This window comes from Neomonachus schauinslandi, chromosome 13, assembly GCF_002201575.2.
Source record: "Neomonachus schauinslandi chromosome 13, ASM220157v2, whole genome shotgun sequence".
Taxonomy (NCBI): Eukaryota; Metazoa; Chordata; class Mammalia; order Carnivora; family Phocidae; genus Neomonachus; species Neomonachus schauinslandi.
In genome coordinates, this window is record NC_058415.1 from 79,977,302 (window position 1) to 80,001,881 (window position 24,580).

At 40.2% G+C, this 24,580-nt stretch overlaps 2 protein-coding genes across 3 annotated transcripts; one reads left to right on the plus strand and one right to left on the minus strand.

The window, feature by feature from the left end:
• Nucleotides 1-3,367: 3,367 nt before the first annotated feature.
• On the minus strand, nt 3,368-24,367 carry PSMD5 (proteasome 26S subunit, non-ATPase 5). Of its 2 annotated transcripts, XM_021691149.1 has the most exons (10): nt 24,108-24,367; nt 18,205-18,349; nt 17,109-17,222; nt 16,544-16,672; nt 13,249-13,358; nt 10,699-10,841; nt 9,396-9,587; nt 7,185-7,294; nt 6,665-6,805; nt 3,368-4,186 (listed from the first exon to the last, which is right to left on the minus strand). In XM_021691149.1, exons 1-10 carry the CDS (start codon nt 24,278-24,280, stop codon nt 3,929-3,931), a joined length of 1,515 nt encoding a protein of 504 aa, XP_021546824.1. In that variant the 5' UTR covers nt 24,281-24,367; the 3' UTR covers nt 3,368-3,928. The 2 variants fall into 2 exon arrangements, with proteins under 2 accessions (XP_021546824.1, XP_044776279.1); XM_044920344.1 differs by lacking the exon at nt 16,544-16,672.
• On the plus strand, nt 11,544-12,533 carry LOC110581348 (homeobox protein NANOG-like). Its single transcript, XM_044920345.1, has one exon. It carries the CDS (start codon nt 11,604-11,606, stop codon nt 12,531-12,533), a length of 930 nt encoding a protein of 309 aa, XP_044776280.1. The 5' UTR covers nt 11,544-11,603.
• Nucleotides 24,368-24,580: the final 213 nt, after the last annotated feature.

Consider the following 24,580-nt stretch of genomic DNA (forward strand, 5'->3'; position numbering starts at 1 on the left):
GAGGGTTTTTGGTTTTCTTTTTTGCTTTTTCTTATAAATGTCTTATTTTTAAATTAACTCATACCTTGTTATAGAAGGCATCCCTCCTTCCTTGTGTTTATGTAGTTTCTTTTAGCAAGTTGCAAAATGTTATTAGTGCTGTGATGTACTACATCATATTGAGATTTCATTTTATATTTAAGTTGATGGAGTGTGACTCTTTACAAAATAAAACCTTTTGGGGCTCCTGGGTGGCACAGTCAGTTAAACATCTGATTCTTGTTTTTGGCTCAGGTCATGACCTCATGGTCATGAGATCAAGCCCCACGTGGGGCTCTGCACTCAACGTGTAGTCTGCTTAAGACTCTTTCTCCCTCTCCCTCTGCCCCTCCAAGCTGCTCTCTCCCTCTCTAAAATAAATAAATCTTAAAAAAAGAACAACATAAAACCTTTTATCCAGAAATGAGAGAACAGTAATTATAACCAGAAGTCTTGTTTCTCTTTACAGTTAGTGAATTTGTAAACATCATATTCTGTGGAACTGTCATGACTCAGCAATAGCAATGGTGACTGATTTTTAGAATGCTCAGAATTGAAGGAAAACACTAAGGAATGTGTTGAACAACATTTTCATCTTGGATGTAAGCAGGAAACATTTCAGTAATCGGGTGGTAGAATTTCACTTAAAAGTGTTAACCACCTAGTATATGTTAACTTAAACCATACCAAAGACTTGGATCTCTAACTCTTTGTAAAGCTATTTTCATCAAGTCCTAGTTAGACACTGCTTTACAGATGGGATGCAACAAATTCACATTTTGTGTTATGTGTATACTCTCCATTAGCTTCCTAGGAATGCTGTAAGAAAGTACCACAATTTGGGTGAATTAAAAGAACAGAAATGTATTTGCTCAAAGTTCTGAAGACTAAATGTCTGAAAGTAAGGTGCTGTCAGGACCCTGCTCTCCCTGAAGCCTATAGAAGGGAGAATCCTTCCTTGTCTTTTCTAGCTTCTGGTGGTGGACAACCATCCTTAGCATTCTTTGGCTTGCAGACAGATCACTTTAATCTCTACCTCCATCTTCACACATGGCCTTCTCCTGTGTGTCTCTGACTTCACATAATTTTCCCTCTGTGCTGTGTCCAAATTTCCCTGTTCTAAGGATAACAGTCATTGGACTGGTACCCAAATGACCCCATCCTACTTTGATTACATCAGCAATAACTATTTCAAAATAAGGCCACATTAGGAATCAGGGGTTAGGAATCCAACATTATCTTTTTTGGGGGACACAATTCAACTTACAACACACTTCCTGATTTCTCTTGTATAAAGACTAGGCACTAGATCAATAGCTCCCATTCTGGGGTTCTTGGGATTTTAGGTGTCCCCAAAGTAATACACTTTGAAAATCTCCACCATGACACTTATTAGATATTTTTTGATATATTACTAAAATATACGGAGCCTCAGTTTATGTACAAAATCAACCTTGTAGGACTTATGGACTAAATGAGATATGTCAAGCATTTTGCATTGGATTTGGCCCACAGTAAATGTCCAATAAGAGGAATAGGCAGCATTTATGTTTTGAGTTAAACAGTTTAGGTTCAAATCTTGGCTCCACTTGCTGTGTGATCTTGTGCAAGTTCTTTAATTTTGCTGTACCATGGCCTCATGTGTAAACAGGGTAATAACAGTATTTTATTCCTGGGAGAGGAAGGATAGCAACATAAGTTAATAGATGAAAAGCTATTTATTTATTTATTGGGGTAGGGGAGAAGCAGAGGGAGAGGGACAAGCAGACTCCCCGCTGAGCAAAGAGCCTGATCAGGGGCTCAGTCTCACAACCCTGAGATCATGAGCTGAGTCAAAATCAAGAGTTGGATGCTTAACCACCGGAGCCACCCACGTGCCCCTGCAAAGCTTTTAGAACAATGCTTCACAAACATTTGTTTGCTATTATCTTCAAAATATAATCAAGCAACACATCTGACTAGCCACCAGGAAGCCAGGTTAACATTCTAGCTCTGGAGTGTGTAATCTGTCAGAAATAGTAGCTACTATTAGTAATAATGATAAAGAACTTCGTAATTTTCCCCTTTTAAGTTCCAGGGTTTGGTCACAATGCCTTGTAGTTCCCCAAATGTTTCTTGTTTTCATATCTGAACCTCTGCTTTCCCTGCTACTCTCCATTATTTTTCACTTGACTCTCTCCTACCGGTTCTTCAAGATTCAGGTGTTTCCTTCTCTGGGAAACCTTCCTTCAAGTCTAGGGTAGGTGTTTCCTGTTTTTCTCTATTATTGTACTTACTATGTCCACTAATGTTTTATTTCTAGTTCTAGTTCTCTAGTTCTTGTTTCTCTTTTCCTCCACTATTAGTTGCTTGCTACCTGTGTGATTTTGAGATAAGCTACTTAATTTCTCTGAGCCTGGGTTTCTTCATCAGTGAACTACAGATGTAAAAACGTAAACAAGATGAACTTAGCACTTAGGACAATGTCTAACACTTTTCCCAATGCCAAGCACACAATGAGCAGTCAATAGTGTTTATTGATTAAATGCAAAATAAAATAATTTGCAGATTTTATTTAATCTCAGAAAAAAGTCACGGGTGCAAAATCAGAATGAGTATGCAGGCCACACATAGGAGAGAGTGCAACTCTCTGAACTCGGATGTTAAATGAATAAAATTAACATCATGAATGAGATTAAAAAAGTCATCTTAGAGATAGACTGTTTCTCAGGCCAGGAAAGACTTGGCTATAACTTATTAGTGGTATTAGCTGTAGAGAAATGATCAGTATGGAAACAAACAAACAAAAACACCCACAGAGGGTTATCAGAGATGTTAGAAACGAGATGATTAATCTGGGACAAGAGAATTCCAGGCACTTGAGAACCATTTTGTTACAGAGTGGGAAAGGTTTATCAACATCACCATGGCTTAAAAGAGATCTACCTCTGGATTCTGAATCACACTCTGATAACACTCTCATGCCGAAACCTGACTGGTGACTGGCGTGCAGAGTGCTTTTCCAGTTACAAAGCAGGCCACTGGAAACAGGTGGGAACATTTTTTTTTGTCGATGAAAAGAAACTGCATCCTTTGTTAAATCAATGCAATGGCATCCTGGTTTATATATAGTGTCCTGCCATCTGACTCTGGTTATTAGGAGTCAGTGTCTCTCTCTCTGGTCAATTCAATTCTGACTCGATGGCTCTGAAAGATTAAAAGCGAAACCCTCAACAATGATGATCCACCAATAAGTAAAACAAGAGTTGGGAGAATCTTTCTGCTCTAGCATGTTAGCACTCCTTCCAAACCACAACAGAGTACAATTCAATGATAAACAACAAAAAAAGCAAAGAACACTAGAAACATTTTTAAAAGATTTATTGTCCATTTTCCAAAGGAATATAATGGTAACAAAAAACCCAAAGACACCTTATTAAAAGTACTTATTCTTAGTATGGAGAACATAATTTCAAGATTCCATATTGTTCTTCAAAGAATATTTATACCCAAGACTTTGAAAGTGGAATCAGAAAGGCGAAAAGGACCTAAAAGGAAAAAAAAAAAAAAAAAAAGGTGGTAAAGAGAATTCAGAAACAATTTGTTTCCAATCTATTTGAAGCAGAATTTTAAATAAGACAGTGAGTAAGTCCATGAAAATTTCTGGGGGAACAAAAACACCATCTTCTTGGAAAGATTAAGGCAGTCAAAGGAATCTGAAAAACATCGGTGCAATTAAGACCAAGTTTGCCTGCTTTCCTGGTTCCACACTGTGTTTCCATGTAGAAACACCACAGATGTAGTGATATAATTACATTAGACACTCCATGATAATTCTGGGGGAAGGGAAGCCTCTCTTTTGTAAAATACAGGTGAAGTCAAATGCCTTAGGAGAAGTTTTGGTCAAAAGTGGTCTCAACTCTAGAAGAAATCATTCAGCTCCTTCCACGGCTGTTGTGGAGATAGGTTTCACATAGTATGGACCTTCACTCAGGTAAGTTCTGAGCCTCAAATAATTTGGGTTCCCAAAGATTTCTGCAATTGTCTTGGAATTGGCAAGTGCTTTCACCAGTTCATATTTAGCATCCTTTGAAGCTTTGTCACGCTCCACAGACCGGTCCATCACATATTCCACAAACCCTGGACTATTAAACATAAGTTTCTGAGCCCAGGGTTGATTTGCAATGGCCTGAAATGGAAAGCAGAAAGATTAAAACTCCTCTGAGCCTTCAGAAGTTAAATGTGTTACTCGGATAGCACAATCCTTAGGAAAAAACTGGACAACATGAACCTTAAAAACGTTACTTTTTGGGCCACCTGGGTAGCTTAGTCAGTTAAGCATCTGACTCTTGATTTCAGCTGAGGTCATGATCTCAGGGTCCTGGGATTGAGCGCCATGTCAGGCTACACACTCAGCAGGGAGTCTGCTTGAGATTCTCTCTCTCCCTCTGCCCCTCCCCCACTCACACTGTCTCTAAAATAAATAAAAATAAATCTTTAAAAAAATGATACTTTTGCCTAAATAAATTCCCTCCTGAAAATCTAACTTAAGAAAATAACCTAGGGGTGCCTGGATGGCTCAGTCAGTTAAGCATCTGACTCTTGATTTTGGCTCAGGTCATGATCTCAGGGTCATGAGATCAAGCCCAGTGCTGGTCTCTGTGCTCAAAGTGGAGTCTGCTTGTCCCTCTCCCTCTACTACTCCCCCTACTTGTTCTCTCTTTCCCTCTCTCTTGCAAATAAATAAATAAAATCTAAAAAAAAAGAATCTGAATATTAAAAAGCTTTGTTTACAAAGATGTTTATCATAGTGTGGAAGTTATAATATAAATGTCTAATGGTGGGGGGGGATAGGTAAGTAAATTATGGTATATAGGAAGAAAAAATTAAATAAACATAAAGAATAATGTTTATAGGGGCGCCTGGGTGGCTCAGTTGGTTAAGCAACTGCCTCCGGCTCAGGTCATGATCCTGGAGTCCCGGGATCGAGTCCCACATCAGGCTCCCTGCTCAGCAGGGAGTCTGCTTCTCCCTCTGACCCTTCCCCCTCTCATGCGCGCTCTCTCTCTCTCTCAAATAAATAAATAAAATCTTTAAAAAAAAAAAGAATAATGTTTATAAAGAATAGGCAAATCTATGATATTAAAAAAGTAGATCCAAATTATATACATGGCATAATAACAACAGTGGAAAAATAAAAACTAGAGAAGAAAAGACTACCCTGAAGAAACTCTCATATGTGTGCAAAAGATAATATTTTTGAGAATGTTCATTGTAGTACCATTTGTAATAGAGAACTACTGAAATCTTCATTGATAGGAAAGTGATTCAACTGTGGCTATACAATGAAATAATGACCCTTTTTAAGAAAAAGATTTTATTTATTTATTTATTTAGAGAGTGCAAGTGGGGGTGGGGCAAAGGGAGAGAGAGAATCTCAGGCAGACTCCACACTGACTGCAGAGCTCAGTCGGGGCTCAAACTCAGGACCCTAAGATCATGACCTGAGCTAAAATCAAGAGTCAGATGCTTAACTGACTGAGCCACCCAGGCACCCCTGAAATAAAGACTTTCTAATTGCCACTTTTAACATACACAAACTTTAGAAACATAATGTTGAAGAGAAAAGAATGATATGAACAGCATGATACCATTCACAAAGTTTAAGTATAGGCAAAATACTGTAATTTGTTTAAAGATACACACATATGTAGTAAAAGTATAAAATCATGCATAGGCTTATAAACCCCGAATTCATGACAGTGATTACATCCAAAGAGGGAGGAAGGGGGGGGGGGGGGGTGGTTTGGCAGAGATTGGAAAGTATTACTGATGTCTGAAATTTTCACTAAAGGGCACCTGGGTGGTTCAGTTGGTTAAGTGTCTGCCTTTGGCTCAGGTCATGATCTCAGGGTCCTGGGATCGAGCCCCGCATCAGACTCCTCGCTCAGGGGGAAGTCTGCTTCTCCTTCTCCCTCTGCCCCTCCCCCTGCTTGTGCACTCTCTCGCTCTCAAATAAATAAAATCTTAAAAAAAAAATTTTCACGAAAAAAAAGGTAAATAAATACTAACACTAAAAGGAAATACACAAAACAGGTCTGACTTTAAGTGATTTCAAAAATTTCTACTTCACAATGTTTTCCAAATTTTAAAATAACGAATAAGCAGCTTTTACGAGAGCTGACACAGCTTAACTCAACCTTGTGGGTTTGGGCAAAGCTTGCTGAAGACATGCCTGAGCTAGTCCTTTAAGAATGAATAAGAGGTTAACAAGCAAAGTTGGAGAACAGTGTTGAATGTAGAGGGCACATAAAGGTCCAGAGATGTGAAGCAAGCAGTTTGCTATTACTAGAGCACTGAGTGCCAGAAGGGGAATGGCAGGAAATAAGGCTCAGGAAGAAGTCTCGGGCTGGGTCAATAGAGGATTTGCTTGATGGCAGATAAGGAATCTGGAATTAATTCTGTGATCCCACAGAATCCTGTCCAAACCTCTGCCACAATACCTAATGCCTTTAACTGAAACAATCTGTTGACACATCTGTCTCCCTCATTAGTATACACTAATAGCACAGGGCTACGCACTGGTATTTTCCAGGGCATGGCAGAGTAGCCACGGCTGAACTAGCTTCATCCCAGAAGGACCTGAGAAAACGAAGAAGATTCCTACCGTGAACACTTTTAAGGCAGCGCAGTGCAGTTCAGGGAAGGGTTGATTACTGATACCACGGAAGAGCTCCAGAGGATCCCGAGATAAAGAAGAAAACCAGGATTCTGTCATCCGCAGGAGGTCATCAGTCTGCTGCTCAGGCTACAGGACAGAAAGGAAAAATCTCAAGCCTTTGGAAGTCAGGAAGCCTGGGTCTGATGGCATGCTGTCCTTAGTTTGCTACATGATCTCTGCTAAGTCTGGAGCACACTTTCCCAAACCCAGTTCAGACTTCCCCAGTTGTTTTTTGTTTTCCTGATGGGGTGGATTAGGGAAGCTCTAGGGTCCTCTCTCTCCAGTTCTAACCTGGATGACTCCACTTTAACTTAAAAGATGTCACTAGTTAAATAGTGAGGGTTATCTTCTTTTACTAAAAGTTGAGTAACATTTATATTAAGTTAACCAGTATTATGTTGACTTATACAGATTTATTCTCCCAAACATATCCCACGGTCCTTCATTAATTTCCCAATTTACTTACCGGTATATAAAAAATAGATGAAATAGCATCTAAACACCTAATTTTGAGCTCTGTCGAGGCATTCTTTGCTTGATATCCTATTTTCATGAGCAAGCGTTCAAAGCGAGTTCCTTTGAAGGATAACAAAGTATTTTTTATTGTGGTAAAATTAATATAAAATTTAACATGTTAACCATTTTTAAGTATAGAGCTTAGTACATTCATGTTGTTGTGCAACCATCATCACTACCCATCTCCAGAACGTCTTCATCATCTCAAACCAAAGCTCTGTATTCATTAAACAGTAACTCCCCATTTCCCCCACCCTCATCCCCTGATAACCAGTATTTTACTTTCTGTCTCTATGTATTTGACTAAGTACCTCATATAATTGGAATCATATAATACTTGTCCTTTTGAGTCTGGCTTATTGCACTTAGCATAATGTCTTCAAAGTCCCTACATGTTATAGCATGTATAAGAATTTCATTCCTTTTTTTGTTCTGACTGGACCATGCCCAGTGTGGAGCCCAATGTGGAGCTTGAACTCATGACCCTGAGATCAAGACCTGAGCTGAGATCAAGAGCTGGACACTTAACCAACTGAGCCACCCAGGCGCCCCTCATTCCTTTTTAAGATTGGATATTTCATTGTATTGTATACACCACATTTTGTTTATCCATTCATCCATCAATGAACATTTTGGATTGTTTCTACCTTCTTGGCTATTATGAATAATGCTGTTATGAATACAGGTGTACAAATACCTTCTGAGTCCCTTCTTTCAATTCCCTCGGGTGTATATCTAGAAGTGTATTTGCTGGATCATATGGTAATTCTATGCATAATTTTTTTTAAAAGATTTTATTTATTTATTTATTTTAGAAAGAGAGCGCATACAAGCCGGGGGGAAGAACAGGGGGTGGGTGGGGAGGGCAAAAGAATCTCAAGCTGACTCCATGCTGAGTGTGGAGCCCGATGTGGGGCTCAATCTCAGGATCTTGAGATCATGATCCAAGCTGAAATCAAGGGTCAGTCACTCAACCAACTGAGCCACCCAGTCGCCCCTCTATGTATAATTTTTTGAGGAACCAACCACCATAATGTTTTCCACAGCAGCTGTACCATTTTACATTCCCACCAAATATGTACCAGGCTCTCAATTTCTCTACATCCTTGTCAACATTTGTTATTTTGTTTTTGTTGTCTTTTTTTGTCATAATAGCCATTCTAATGGGTATGAAGCGAACAATGAGATTTTTTTAAAAGTATGCTTTTATATACTATGACCTCTACCAACCTAAACCAACACAAAAATGAAACATGTAGTTGGAGACCAAGTGACAGGCCTAAAACACACATTCATATGTAATACAGCATATATATAAGACAAACTGCAGAGGATTTGGAATCAAAGGACCTGGATTTGAGTACGAGCTGCCCCACTGTCTGTGTGATCTTAAAAATTCTCTTAACTTCTCTGAGTTTCAGCTACCTTATCTATAAAATGAAAATGCCATACTATGTTCTTTGCAGGACCATTAAAGGATTACATGTCATAGGTAAAAGCACTTAGAAAAGTATATATAACCAGGATACCAGTTGTGATACACAATAGCATACTAATTTTCAATTCAAGATATACTTCATAAAGGTTTTAATAGTGCCCATATTATTTTTTGTATAGAATTCAGAGTGCTTTAAGATACTCATGGATGTGCTGTAAAAGTATCATTCTTAACATAAATTTGTAACAAATTTTTGTTTCTTTTTCTTCCTGGACATTATAAATATAAAACAAATGTGTGTTTTCATTAAATATTCACAATCCCAAGAAACAGTTGTTTATCCTTTTTATGAATATACGAGGAAAACGGCTTACGGCAATGAAGTAAGGATATAAAGTTCAAAAAGCTAAGTCAGTGTTGGAACTGGGATGTGAACCCAGGTCTTTCTGACTCTAGTCCACAGTCTCTGGACCATGAATACCATCAAGGAAGGTGTAGAGGGGACACAGTGCTTGGTCTAGCCAAGTAAAAACATAAATAAACAAAAATTCAGTAATAATTATGAGACTTTCTAGGGATGAGTCCAAGGTCACAGTAAAAAGACAGCCGTCTGTAAGAGTAGTTTCTACAATGTAGTTAATGCACCAACAAATGAGCTTATATATTGAATCCTTGTCAAAAATGAAGATATCCCTAAAGAAAGCCAAAATAAGTCATACCAACCTGTTTTTTGTAAAACTTGTTTTCCTTCAACATTGGATCCCAGGATTCCAATTGTGTCCACTGCTACACCAATCATGGTGGGGTCCTGACTTTCTGTCATTTCAAAGACTTTTTCCATAAAGACAGGATAACGCTCACAGATTTGTTGAGGACTATCCATGATAGCCAGGTTTCCAAAAAACTTCACAAATCCTAAAATATTTACAAAAACATACGTTAATAGAGGAGGAAGGCCACATAAATTGTGGGCCCTATGTTTTCATAGGGATGGTAATAAACTACCGGCCAGGAAGGGGAGATTGGTTATAGTACTGTACTCAGTTGCCTGGCAATCAGACAGCCCATAAGGAGATACCGAAGGACCTGTGATGTGTGGTCCTGAGAAGAGAAACCCCAGGGTATCAATGGAGCTGGATTCAAATACTGAAGCATTGTCATATGCAAGAGGAAGAGTAAAGAACAAGATACAAATTGGATACAAATTATAGGAAAGCAAGTTTGGAGCCACTGTAAGGAAGAAATTTTTTTTTTTTTAAGTAAGCTCTATGCCTAATGTGGGGCTTGAACTCATGATCCCGAGATCAAGAGTCGTGTGTTCAATACAGACTGAGCCAGCCAGGTGCCCCAAGAAATTTTTAAACAGAGATGTTCATCGATGAAGTAAGCTAGGCTCCCTAAGGAAGGAATACATTTCCAATTTCTGCAAGTGCTCAAGAAAAACTAATCAGCCATGTCCTAGAACAGCATGGCTGGAGTAGATCCTATATTAGATAAAGATTCCAAGAGAGATTTGTTGAATCTGTGAAATATACTGTAAATGTCATTAGTAGTATTTTTATTTATGTTGCTTTTGACTAAGGTTTGAAGGAAACTATCCTCATGCTCTAAATAGCAATGGTATTTCCAGAAAATCAGAATCAATAAGGCGTGGCTCCCACGGCAATACAGTCCACCTCATTAAGGGCTGTGGGTATCATCTAAAGGGAATCTGCTCTAAAGAAAATAATCCCCGGGGCGCCTAGGTGGCTCAGTTGTTAAGCGTCTGCCTTCGGCTCAGGTCATGATCCCAGGGTCCTGGGATCGAGCCCCTCATCGGGCTCCCGGCTCAGCCGGGAGCCTGCTTCTCCTTCTCCCACTCCCCCTGCTTGTGTTCCCTCTCTCACTGTGTCTCTCTCTGTCAAATAAATAAATAAAATCTTTAAAAAAAAAAAAAAAGAAAAGAAAAGAATCCCTGGCCTCTCCCGTCAGAAAGAACTCAGAAAAAACATATACCATCATTTTCACAGAAATCAGTATTTCTTACCTGGCAAATAGAAGCTAGAGAAAGGGTCTGACTCTGCCCCAACAATTATATTAGAAATCTGATCAATTACTCCTTCCTGAGCAAGGTACTGTCGTCCATGATGAGTATATGCCAGTGACGTCACCATTTCTATACAGGTGGCTCTGAAATGCCAAGATTTTGCATGTGGTTAACATAGTTTATAAACTGCTTTCATAGGCTATCTTACTTAATTCTTTTAATCTAAAAGGTCAGTAACCCTGGCTCTACTTTTCAGATGAGGACACAAGGATGAGAAAATTGCAATGATTTGTTCAGAATCACATTGTTATTACAAGGTAGAGTTTAGACTTAAATTTTGACCTTCTGACTTGAGGCCCATTACTATTTCCACTATGATAGGGCTGCTTCCTAAAGAATTTTTTTTAATTTTTATTTTGAAATGTCACACATATACAAGAGTATAAGAGATCAGTGCAGTATGTCGCCATGTACCCATAATCCTGATTGCATAGCCATCATGATTTTGCCTTACATAAGATTTTTGACAAGATTTTGCTTTTCATCTTTTTCCCTCCATTTTTGCTGAATTATTTTAAAGCAAATTCTAGTCATCTAGCCATTTACCCTTGCATACTTCGGTATGCATCTCTAAAAACATGAATATTTCCTCACACAACTATAATGTCATTTCCACGTATTTTAAAAATTGATAAAAATTCTTGGTATCAGGGACCTTTGGCTCCATTGGGCTTGTTGGCTCTTACTATTGCAGTGGTGACGCACTTCATCCTGTCTTTCTCAGACTCTTAACATCTGGAGGTCTTCCTACTCCTCTCAGCTCTTCCACCTAGAGCCAAAAGCCTGGGCCTTTCTTACAATCTCGCTCTTTTTTTTTTTTTTCCGTCTACCCTCGACTCACCAACATGAGTGCAGATCCAGCTCTGCCCCAATGCCCGCCTGGCCCCAAAGCACCCAGTTCTAGGGACTCTTCTCCAATGCCTGAGATTTATGGGGCTGGAGAAAATTATGCGTCCCTGCAAATGTCATCTGCTGAGACACCCCACGCGGAGACTGTCTCTCCTCTTCCTTCATCCATGGATCTCCTTGTTCAGGACAGCCCTGACTCCTCCACCAGTCCCAGGATAAAATTACCACCCACTTCTGGAGAGGAGAGAACAGTGAAGAAGGAAGATACGGCCCAGGGCAAGAAACAGAAGATCAGGACCGTGTTCTCTCAGACCCAACTCCATGTCCTCAATGATCGATTTCAGAGACAGAAATACCTCAATCTCCAGCAGATGCAAGAACTTTTCAACATTCTGAACCTTAGCTATAAGCAGGTGAAGACCTGGTTCCAGAACCAGAGAATGAAATGTAAGAGGTGGCAGAAAAACCACTGGCCAAAGGAGAGCAAGAGTGTGACTCAGAACAGCACAGCAACTGCAGAATACCCAGGCTTCTATTCCTACCACCAGGGATACCTGAGGAACACTTCCGGAAACCTTCCAATATGGAGCAACCAGACCTGGAATAACCCGAATTGGAGCAACCAGATCTGGAACAGCCAGTCTTGGAGCAACTCCTGGAACGGCCAGTCTTGGAGCAACCATTCCTGGACCAGTCAGACCTGGTGCCCCCAAGCCTGGAACAATCAGCTCCAGAACTGTGGAGAGGAATCCCTGCAGCCCCAGATCCAGTTCCAGCAAAATTCCATCAGCAATTTGGAGTCCATCTTAGAAACTTCTGGGGAAAGCCATAGCGTAATACAACAATCTGCTAAGTATTTTAGTACCCAGAAAATAATGGATTTGTTCCCAAATTACTCTGTGAACATACAGCCTGAAGATGTATGATGATGAGTATATTATTCGATCTCAATTTGGGCGGTGGCTGTATTACTTCTCCTAGGCTTTGTCTTTTAGGGTCCTATATATCTCTGCCTCGATATTCTGTTTCCCATTATTCTTATTGTGTCCGTTGAGGGGGTTCGATTGGAGTCAAAGAGGTTTCAGTAGCATTGGCTGCTATGGACAACATGATAAAAGGTGTTTCTGGCTATAGATAACTAGATACAATCCTAACATGGATATCTTTAGGCTCTAGAATCTAACCTCAAGAATAGGAAGTGAAGATACAAAGACGTGTAATGAAGGATAATTTGTATTTTCTGAGATTGTGAGGCTTTTCTTGTTAATAACCTCAATTGTTAACGGTGAAGGGTTAAGCTATAATGTGCTTCATTGATTTCCTCTGTCCCTTGTGATGTTTTACTAGAACTGTTAATTTGTTCATTATTCTAGTATTTGTAGAAAGATGTTTTGTATTTTAATGTATCATGATAATAGTACCAGTCTGGCTGATTGGTTTATAGGTTTAAGTACAAATAAATAAAATACCCACTTTAAAAAAAAAATTCTTGGTATCAGGGCGACTAGGTGGCTCAGTCAGTTAAGCAGCTGACTTGATTTCAGCTCAGGTCATGATCTCAGCATCCTGGTTACTAAGTCCCAAAGCTGTTTCCTGGACCTCCAAAAAAAGACGTTTTAAGAGCTCTCTCAGCCAACAAACCTGACCAGCACATCCTCCCCAGTCAACTCCCTGAGGAGCTGGGTTACCAATCCACTGGTGGTACAGTAGGTTAAAGATTCTGGTGACAGAGAAGAAATCTCCACAATTAACTGAAAGAAAAAGACAGAAAAAGCAAAAAGGTCAAAACAGCCCCAAATCTGTTAAATCTCATTTTTTTAAGTTATTTAGATTTTTATAACCAAACAGGTTCTCTTGTCCTTTCTCAATTCTTCCAATGACAAGATGAAATGAAACCTCTTCTAACATAAGGAAGACTCTACTCTTTAAAGCTCCCTGGTCCAAGGCCTTTAATACTACTTCTTTTTTTTAATTAATTTTTTTATTATGTTCAGTTAGCTGCTGTATAGTACATCATTAGTTTTTGATGTAGTGTTCAATGATTCATTAGTTGCATATAACACCCCGTGCTCATCACAACATGTGCCCTCCTTAGTACCCATCACCCTGTTACCCCAACCCCCCCACCCCCCTCCCCTTTGAAACCCTCAGTTTGTTTCTCGGGGTCCATAGTCTCTCATGGTTCATCTTCATCTCTGATTTCTCCCCCTTCAGATTTCCCTCCCTTCCCCTATGGTCCTCAGTGCTATTTGTTTATGTTCCACATATGAGTGAAACCATATAATTGTCTTTCTCTGCTTGATTTACTTCACTTAGCACCCCTCCAGTTCCATCCATGTCGATGCAAATGGTGGGTACTTATCCCTTCTGATGGCTGAGTAATATTCCATTGTACATATGGACCACATCTTCTTTATCCATTCATCTGTTGAAGGGCATCTCGTCTCCTTCCACAGTTTGGCTATTGTGGACACTGCTGCTATGAACATTGGGTGCAGGTGCCCCTTCTTTTCACTACATCTGTATCTTTGGGGTAAATACCTAGTAGTACATTTGCTGGGTTGTAGGGAAGCTCTATTTTTAACATCTTGAGGAACCTCCATACTGCTTTCCAGAGTGGCTGCACCAGCTTGCATTCCCACCAACAGTGTAAGAGGGTTCCCCTTTCTCAACATCCTCGCCAACATTTGTTGTTTCCTGTCTTGTTAATTTTTGCCATTCTAACTGGTAAGGTGGTATCTCATTGTGGTTTTGATTTGTATTTCCCTGATGGCTAGTGATGTTGAGCATTTTTTCATGTGTTAGATCTCAGTTTAAATTAAACACAGGACTAGGCACTTTATATAACTGAATTTTTAAAAAAATCCATTATCTGTCTCCATAAGTAGAAAAACTTCATTGAACGCGTAAGAATTACTTTGGTACAGAAATACTCCATTGTATCTGATTGTATTTGTGTGTGTTTTTTTTTTTTAAGAAATCATCAATCAGGGTACAAAAGCCTAAATCAGCAAAAAGATGGTTAAAAATCATTCATTCATTCATACATTCTATCAGTCAGTCATTCACTTACTCATTCCACAAGGTTGTCCTGAGGGCTTATGGAGATACAGGACATTGAAGGATTTTAAGCAGAGGAATGACAGAACCAGATTTGAATATTTAAAAGATCATCCTGACTACATCCGAAAATAGACTAGTGGTATCAAAAATGGATGGGAAGAGACCAGTCTGGATGCAAATAGAATAGCCCAGGTGAGAGATACTGGTAGCTTAGACTAGGGTAGTGGTGGTTGTATCAAGGAAGAGAAGTGCATGGTTTAAGTAAAACTGACACCATATGGACCTAATGGATATGTGGCAGGGAGAACAAGGCCTCACAGAGAATGAGCCCAAGGTCTAATACCCAACCATGCTGACTATGATACAGGGCCAGTGTGTTGCTATTTTTGACTGGAGCATGGGCTGGGTAAGGAAGCTTAGGAGTTTGGTTTGAGCATGAGTGTGAGGGGCCTAGAATACATAGGTCTAAAGGGGGAACAGTGAGTAAGCCATTGGACATGAGGGTCTGGGCTCAGAAGAGAGGTCTGGGTTGGAGGTGTATGGAGTCATTCCATATAGATGGGAACTGAAATCATAAGATGAATAAAATTGCCTAGAAATGAATATACAGTGAGAACAGGGTTTGGGAATTCACCTTCATGAACTCCAACAATTAAAAGTTCAATAGAGGATAATGAGCCAGGAGACTGAGAAGAAATAGCTAGAGAGGCAGAAGGGAAACCAGGAGAGCATGGTATTAAGACATGCAAAGTAAGAAAGTGTTGTGAACAGGGAATTAGACTGTCAACGATTCCATTTTGTATATGCAGCCTATTAACTGTATGGGCTGGGTCAGCTACTCCATCAATAGTGAGGTTAATGATGATCATGTACAGGGTTTACCATAAAGACTGAAGACAATATATGTGGAGATTTAGCACAATGGTAAGTACAAAGCGGGTACAAATGAGAGTCATTTCTTCATCTTACTACTGTAACTAATTATTTCAAAGTCTAATTTTTTTTTTTTTAAAGATTTAATTTTTATTTATTTGACAGAGAAAGACACAGTGAGAGAGGGAACAGAAGCAGAGGGAGTGGGAGAGGGAGAAGCGGATTTCCCGTGGAGCAGGGAGCCCGATGCAGGGCTCGATCCCGATGCAGGGCTCGATCCCAGGACCCTGGGATCGTGACCTGAGCCGAAGGCAGACGCTTAACGACTGAGCCACCCAGGTGCCCCTCAAAGTCTAGTTTTAACATTATCTCCTTTATTATAGTACTTTATGTAGTGCACTGTAAATATTTTTTATATGACTGTCCCACATACTAGGCTGGGAGTTCACCCCCACATCCCCAGCATCTAATATAGGGCCTAACACACTCAATGAATACATGGTAAACAAGCCATCTTGCCTTCCAGTGTAAGCTCTACTGCATTCTGAATTGCAGGCATCAGAAAGTGTGCGGGGTGCCTGGGTGGCTCAGTCGTTAAGCGTCTGCCTTCGGCTCAGGTCATGATCCCAGGGTCCTGGGATCGAGCCCCACATCATGCTCCCTGCTCCGCTGGAAGCCTACTTCTCCTTCTCCCACTCCCCCTGCTTGGGTTCCCTCTCTCGCTGTGTCTCTCTCTGTCAAATAAATAAATAAAATCTTAAAAAAAAAAAAAAGAAAGTGTGCTTTTAGAGGCACCTGGCTGGCTCAGTTGGTTGAGTGTCCGACTCTTGATTTCGGCTCAAGTCATGATCTCAGGGTCATGAGATCGAGCCCTGCATTGGGCTCCATGCTGAGCACGCAGACTGCTTAAGATCTTCTCTTCCTCTCCCTCTGCCCTTCCCCTTGCACTCCTGCACTCTCTCTCTCAAACAAACAAAAAAAAGCGTGCTTTTAGTCTTACCTCATACACTCTGTATCGAACAATGTCATTTGTTTTCATTACCCTTTTCAAATCATCCAGCAGATTGCTTTCAAATAAAGCCTCCAGTCCAGCTTGGGTTAGTGATATTCTTGACAGGGACTTAATGGCCTTATAAGGAAAGAAAATACCTCTTAAATCATAAAAATGCAAAATATTAATATTTACTTCATGAGATTGATGTGAAATTAGTATGTGGAATGCATCTTGCACAATGAGCATTCACTATGTTTTAGGTATCATTATTTAAAACTGAAAAAGATACACAGTATTCCCACTAGAAAACAGATGATGTAAATTTTGTTTCTTATCAAGCAACCTAATATAAGCTCCATGATGGATAATTTAGATATGTGTATTCTAGAAAACAGAAAGGGTTTACTGGTATTTATTTGACACCATTTATTTATCTGATACCATCTATATGAGGTTACCAATTCAACTATACAAATCATCCATCCTAAACTTGCACCTCTCAATCCAGAAGGCCTTCTTTTGTTTTTTAGAATACTCTGTGTATTTAAGCTGATGGTTTTAGGTGACTCACCGCTTTAGCTACAGACAGATTGTCTCCACCAATACAATAAACAATCTGTTTTAGTAATTCAGCATTATTCAGAATCTCAGTAACAGCATCAGAATTTTCAACAATTCTTCCGACCTGAAATAAAAAAGCAATCAGAAACTCCCTTAGTGTGCATTTATCTTAGGAGTTACTGATTACAGCTATAAGACAAGCCATTAAAAATTCCAAATGACCCAAATTCATTAAAGCTGAACATACTCATGGTAAAGTCACATTATTGAAAAGAAAGAAAAAAATTAACGGTAAAGAACTGACACTTCAGTGAGAGAAGACAATACAAATTCTAGTTCTATCAATTTTTAGCTACACTGACCTTGGGCAAATTAACTAACTTCTTTGAACCTAATTTCTTATCTGTTAAATGAGAATACTATACTTAATTGCAGGATAGTTATGATGATTGAAGGAGACTAAACAGGAAAAGTACCTACTATGGTGTCTAGCACATAAATAGAGAATCAATCAATACTTTCTCCTTTTCTGTTGAATTAATACTTCCAGAGGAGAGAAGGAAAAACAGTACTTGAATGCCTACTAAGTAACTAACTGCTTGGGTCCTAACAACTTAACAAAATAATCCTCAGCAGCTCTTCACCCAAATAGCAGAGTATTTTGGTTACTAGGGTTGTAAGAGTTACTGTCTCAATTTCTTGGTTTAGTGACCTTTACAATAGTACTTTTTTCATGCCACTATAATAAGACCTAATATGGCAATTACTTTCTCTAGACAAGGAGCTCCTTGAAAGAAAGAAATAGGCTTTATTTATCTTGGTAGCTCTAACAGTATATGGTACAATGCCCGGCATGTAAAAGGAATTCAGTCAGTATTTGATGAATGAATATTTCAGACAATACTTATTAGAACTCCTTACTTTAGCTTGGATCCTCCCGGTTATAGTTAGCTATGCACACTAGAATAGACTAGATACTTCCTAGGCACAGAGAGAGATTCTGTTTTCTTCATCTCTCTATCTTTGGCACCCAACACAGAGCCTGGTCCAGAGCAGGTGGTCACTAAATGTCAGTTCCCTTATTATGTGCTAGTAAAACTTCATACCTGGGATAGAGTGAGAATTTTTACAGAATCATTGGGGTGAGTCAGTCCCCTCTGAAGGTCAGCCCCGAGGTTCCGGGCCACGTGAACTGGCTCCACAGCTTGGAGCAATCTCTCCAGAATGGATACACACAAAGTGATCTGTTCCCTAAAGGAGACATCATAGATCTCATTAGTTTGTGTCCTGCCACGTACGTAGTAACAACCTATTAATATCTGAAGTCTGGCTCAATGAGGATCTTCTCCACACAGACTTCCCTTTAAAGTACTAACTTCAGGGGTGCCTGGGTGGCTCCGTTGGTTAAGTATCTGCTTTCGGCTCAGGTCATGATCTCTGGGTCTTGGGATCAAGCCCCATCCCCATGGCGGGCTCCCTGCTTCTCCCTCTCCCCCCTGCTCGTGCTCTCTCTCTTGCTATCTCTCCCTCTCTCTCAAAAAATAAATAAAATCTTAAAAAAAATACTAACTTCTACTAATTTACTAAACATTTACTAAGTACTCATTATGTGCCATGCCTGTGCTGGGGCTACAAAGAAGGATAATTCTCTAGCCTCAATGAGCTCAGTCTAATGGAAAATATAGAAAAACAGAAGGGCAACTATAATCAGGTGGATAAATGTTAGAGGTTAGGATTGGAAGCTATGGGAGCTCAAAAAAGAACGCAGGGATCAGGAAGCCCTCCCAGAGGGGTAATAGCTGAGCTAAATTTTAAGAAAAAGTGGGGATTATCTAGGAGGACAAAGGTGTTCCAGGTAGAACACATGAAGGGGAACAGAGGAATGAGGCAGTGTTATACATTCAAGGAAGTACAAGGAGCTCCATCTCACTGGGGTAAGAATGGGAGAGAACTGGGGAGAAGGTAAAAGGGGGGTATGAATGGGGAGCAATAAAAAAGGAAAGATGCACAGAAGACACATTCTGATGGGTCTTTTTTGTCATGCTACAGAATTCAGACTTTTTCCAGAAGGCAATGGAAAGCCACAAAGTGGTTTTAAGCAGAAAGTAACATGATGAGATCTGACTTGAGGAAGTCACTCTGCATCAGTTAGAGAAAGAATTTTTCAGTTAGAAGGCCGGTGATGAGGGAGTGAAACGAGGGAGTAGTAAGGAGGGATGGAGAAGAGAGAAAAGATTCAGGAGCAATTAAAGAGATAAATTAATCAGAACTTGATGACTACCAGTTGTGGATACAGAAGATGTTTTAAGAATAACTTCCTTTTCTCTTAATGGGCAGTACAAGTAAACAGCCCAGGCACTCATATACGGTTAATAGGAGCATACAATTAAACTGATACAACTTTTCTAAAAGTTGATTAAGCAATACATAGCAAAAGCCTTAAAAATGAACATAACTTTTTTAACTTAGGGATTCCACTTTGTATAACTGCACCTAAGGGAATGATTAAGAATGTTTATTATACCCAAGATAACTGAAACCATATGTCCCCACAAGAATTTGTACGTGGATGTTCATAGCAATAGAAACAACCTAAATGTCCCATCAATTAATGAATGGATAAACACAACCCAATTTTATCCATCCAATGGAATATTATACAACATGGATAAAATGTGGAAATATGCTAAGTGAAAGAAGCCAGACATAAAAAGCTTCCTTTTGATGATGATTCCATTTATATGAATGTCCAGAACAGACAAATCTATGGAGACAGAAAGCAAATTCCTGGTTGTCAGGGCTAGGGGAGGGACAGAGAGGAGGAAGGTGGAGGAAGGACTGTTAATGGATATGGATTTCTTTTCCTTTTTAAAAAAACTGACTGGATATACCATGGAATTTACCATTTTAACCATTTTTTAAATGTACAGTTCTGTGCATTAAAGTTCATTCACACTGTTGTGCAACCATCACCATCAACCATCTCTAGAAGTTTTTCATCTTCCCAAATGGAAAACTCTGTATCTGTTTTTTAAAGATTCATTTATTTATTTGCTAGAGAGAGTATGAGAGAGGGGGTAGGGGCAGAGAGAGAAGGAGAGGGAGAAGCAGACTCCCCCCTGGGCAGGGGCAGGGAGCCCAACACGGGGCTGGATCCTAGGACACCAGGATCATGACCTGAGCCGAAGGCAGACACTTACCCAATGAGCCACCCTGGTGCCCCAAACTCTGTATCTGTTAAACAGTAACTTCCTATTCTCCCCTCCCCTGAGCCCCTAGCAACCACCATTCTACTTTCTCTCTCTCTAAATGTGACTACCCTTGGTGCCTCATCTAATTGGAATCATACAATATTGTCCTTTGTGACTGGCTTATTTCACTTAGAATGGTGTCTCCAAGTTTCCTCCACGTTGTAGCATGTGTTAGAAGTTCCTTTCTTTTTAAGGCTGAATAATACTCCATTGTATGTATATACCACACTTTATCTATTCATCTGCTGGTAGATACTTGAATTGCTTTGTTATTGTAATTTCAATTTGCATTTCCCTAATGACTAATGACGTTGAGTATCTTTTTATGTGCTTATTTGCCATCCTTGTATCTTCTTGTTCAAATATTTTGCCCATTTTTAAATTGGATACTTTTCTTGCTTCTGAATTTTGAAAGCTCTTTATATATTCTGAATACAAGTCCTTTATCAGATACACTCTTCGCAAAGATTTTTCTCCATTTGTGACTTGCCTTTTTATTCTCTTAACTGTGGCCTTTGAAGAGCAGAGTAATTTTGATGAAGTCCAATTTATCAATTTTTCCTTCTATGGATCACGCTTTTGGTGTCACACCAAAGAAATCTTTGTTCAATCCAAGGTCATAAAAATTCTCTCCCAGGTTTTCTTCTAGAAGTTTTATAGTTTTAGGTTTTATATTTAGGCCTATAATCTCTCATACACTGTTGGTGGGAATGTAAAATGGTACAATTACTTTGGAAAACAGTTAGACAGTTTCTTAAAAAGTTAAATATACACCTGCCATATGATCTAGCCATTTCACTCCTAGGTATTAACTCAAAGAGAAAAGAATATGTCTGTGTAAAGACTTGTACACAAACGTTCATAGCAGTATTATTTGAAATAGAGTCAAACTGAAGACAGCTCAAATGTTCACCAGCAGGTAAACCGAAAACAAATGTGGTACATCTATACAAGGGACTACTATTCAGCAACAAAAAGGAATGAAGTATTCATCCACACCACATGGAAAAATTTAAAATAATGATGATGAGTGAAAGAGACCAGAGTACATACTATGGGATTCCGTTTATATAAAACTCTTTTTTTAAAAAAAAGGCAAACACATCTATAGTGATCAGTGGTTGCCTGGCTGAGGTGGAAAGGGATTACAAAGAAGCACAAGGAAACTTCTGGGGGTAAGAGATATCTTTGCTATCTTGACTGTGGTGATGGTTCCAGGGTGTATACATATGTCAGTATGTCAATACCTGTCAAATTGTGTAGTTTTTTAAAGATTTTATTTATTTATTTGACAGAGAGAGAGCAACAGAGCACAAGCAGGAGTGGAAGAGGGAGAAGCAGGCTCCCTGCTGAGCAAGGAGCCAGATGCAGGGCTCAATCCCAGGACCTGAGATCATGACCTGAGCTGAAGGCAGACGCTTAACCAACTGAGCCACCCAGGCGCCCTTCAAACTGTTTATTATGTGCAGTTTATTTTATGCAAACTACATTTCAATAAGGCTATTTTTTTTTTTTAAAAAGCAGCCATAGGTTAAATAAACTGTATAGTGCATAAATTTCAGATCACATGTGGCCCTTTATAGTAAAAAGCTAAAGAGTTAATAATTTACAATCAATCTCCATATTGTAAAGCAATAATCTTAGGACTTACTTTCTATCACAAAAACTCCTGTCAAGATTCTAGATTTACATCTATTAGATCAGATTCTGAACCAATATATAGCAACCTGGTTTTGCCAGGATAATAGAACTAGATCTAGAGACTGCCAAACTACTATCTGCAGAAGAATTATTCTCACAAATTGCAATTGGTATCTCCTATGTACCCAGTTCTGAATTACCCTGTTTTTAAATTTCCATTAAAATTGTTGCCTAGAGCACTGCTCCTTCATTAGGCAAAACACATCCCCCATAGACCTTATTCTTCAAACTCCCATTCATTTCAGCTCCTACTGTATCTCTGGTGTTAATTTAGGTTATGACTTTTGAAATTTTCTTCATCCCTGATATAAAGTGGTTGGACTAGGTGGCCTCTTTAAAATTTATGAGTCTAATCTTTTATTTGGCATATATTGTACTATGTGCTACACCCTAAGAGGGATGCAGAGATGAACAAAATACGTCCCCTGCATTCAAAGGATTTTCAAACCAGAAGTAAACACATAAAGAACTATAATATAATGCAACAGTGTCAAGTACCATTAACAGAAATAATGATAATGCCTCTCAGGAAGGATCTGAGGACCAGTCACTTGAAACTGGAGTGGCCAAGTGAGACTTTTTGGAGGTGACAGCACTTTACCTGGGCTTTCAAGAATGGAAGAATTTGGAGAGAGGGAGGGCATTTCAGTTAGAAGGACATGCATGAACAAAGTTAGGAAAGTGCCAAGTCATGCTCAAGGGAAAGTAAATGTGCCACATGGTAGCTGAAGCAGATGAAATATTTGTAGAGGAGTGGAGGAAAAAAATGAGGCTGGAAAAGTAGGATGGAAATATACTGTACCGGCCCAAATGCCAGAAAAAGAAGTCATAATTTCATACTGTAGACAATGGGAAACGATGGCAAAGATTTGAGACAAATAACCCAAGAAGTTAACTGGTTGCTGTGTGGGAAGAACGTGCTGGACAAAGAAGCTTAAAGGTAGTGAGTCAGACTAATAGCAAGAGACCCAGCAAGAGGGAGAAAATGAGGGCCTGAATTAAAGAGGACAGAAAAGAGATATTTCATAGGCAGAACCGGATAATGTTAACTAATGGATTTAATGAAGCAGAACATGTATAAAAAAGGGAGGAATCTCAGAAGGATATAGCCAAGAAAGCCCCCTGAAATCACCCGGTGTTGATCTAGTTAAGATTTTTTTACCGTTTCAAGTAGAAGGATCACTTTTACATTTCTGGATCACAAAACATTTGTAAAATTAGGAGCTCCAGTGGCGCAATCGGTTAGCCCGCGGTACTTACACAAAGTGCTTTTTAATCAAACAGTACAGATGTGCATAAAATGAAAAAAGTTGCCATCCCAAATCCCACTTCTGTATTAATAGTTCCTGCTGTACCTTTCAGATATTATCAGTGTTCTACTAGTCTGTGTAGTGGGGAGGGGGGACGGCGATTGAAATCCTTAAAAACATTACACATAATGGAATCATAAACTCCTACAATTTTCCTTTTTCATTCAACAAGATATATTAAGAGATTTTTCCATGTCCACATACATAGATCTACCTCAATTCTTCTACTAGCTGCACAGGGTTACACAGTAGTAATGTATCATAATTTATTTCCAAATCCTTTTAATGGATATTTAGGTTGTTTCTAGTTTTTTGCTGTCACCTTCTGTTATGCAGCTCTCTCTTTATACAGGACATTTTGAGTGCGAGCATACCTGCCTGTTCCATGCCTACGGATCAGAAGATACGTGAATTTAGAATGTGGGTGGACCTTGTCAAATTGCCAGGATAGGACCCATTCTTAAGAGGAAAGAAAGTCACGAACCCGTACACATGACTGCGGAGCCTCCTTCTAGGTGGGCAACCTCGCTTTCCCTCTCCAATTCCTATTTCAAGGATGAAGGCAGTGAGGCCGGGCGACGGCCAGGGGCACACAACTCGGAGGCTGGACTTGAGCGCCGTGTCTGGCCTCGCGACCCAGGGTCCCTCCCGCTAAAGTGTCAGCGACTTCTTTACCCTCCCTGCGACTGGGGAGAACCCTTCCCCTCCTCCCAGCCACCCTCGTCTCCATGCTTGGGGTCGTCTCACCGATGGTTCTCGTTGAGCAGGGAGAAGAGCGGGCCAAGGCGCAGTTCGGCCGCTAACTCGCGGAGCTCGCTGAGCGGCACGGTCTGCAGCACCGAGTGAAGCGCGCGCAACTCCTCCAGCGGTGCTTCCAGTCGCGACACCTCCCTCAACAGCGCTAGCGCCTGGGCCGCCATCGTGCCCCTCCCGCCCCAGCTCGCGGCTCCGCCGGCTCCCGGCTCCCGGCTCCCGGCGCGCCGCTCCGAGCCTCGCGAGATTTGCGAGGCGCAGCCTCTCTTCCCGGGGTTTCCGCCGGGACAGCGAGCTGCCCCGGCCGCACCAATAGCAATGTGGGGGCGGGCGGGCACGCGCGCGCTCCGGGGCCGCCAAGCCTCGCGAGACGGAGGCCGTCACGGGCCCGGCCAACTGTCGCCGGTGGTTACGGGGTTGCGGCCGGGTGTCATCGTGGGCGCCGCTTGGTGGGTCGCGGAGGCCGA

Excerpts from the sequence above, each read along its gene's own strand:
- LOC110581348 (XM_044920345.1), top strand. The coding sequence starts at position 11,604 with ATGAGTGCAGATCCAGCTCTGCCCCAATGCCCGCCTGGCCCCAAAGCA.
- PSMD5 (XM_021691149.1), bottom strand. The coding sequence starts at position 24,280 with ATGGCGGCCCAGGCGCTAGCGCTGTTGAGGGAGGTGTCGCGACTGGAA. Across the intron at positions 10,842-13,248 it reads GGGGAGGATGTGCTGGTCAG|AGCCACCTGTATAGAAATGG; the intron begins GTTTGTTGGCTG and ends TTGGCATTTCAG. Across the intron at positions 6,806-7,184 it reads CATCTATTTTTTATATACCG|CCTGAGCAGCAGACTGATGA; the intron begins GTAAGTAAATTG and ends TCTGTCCTGTAG.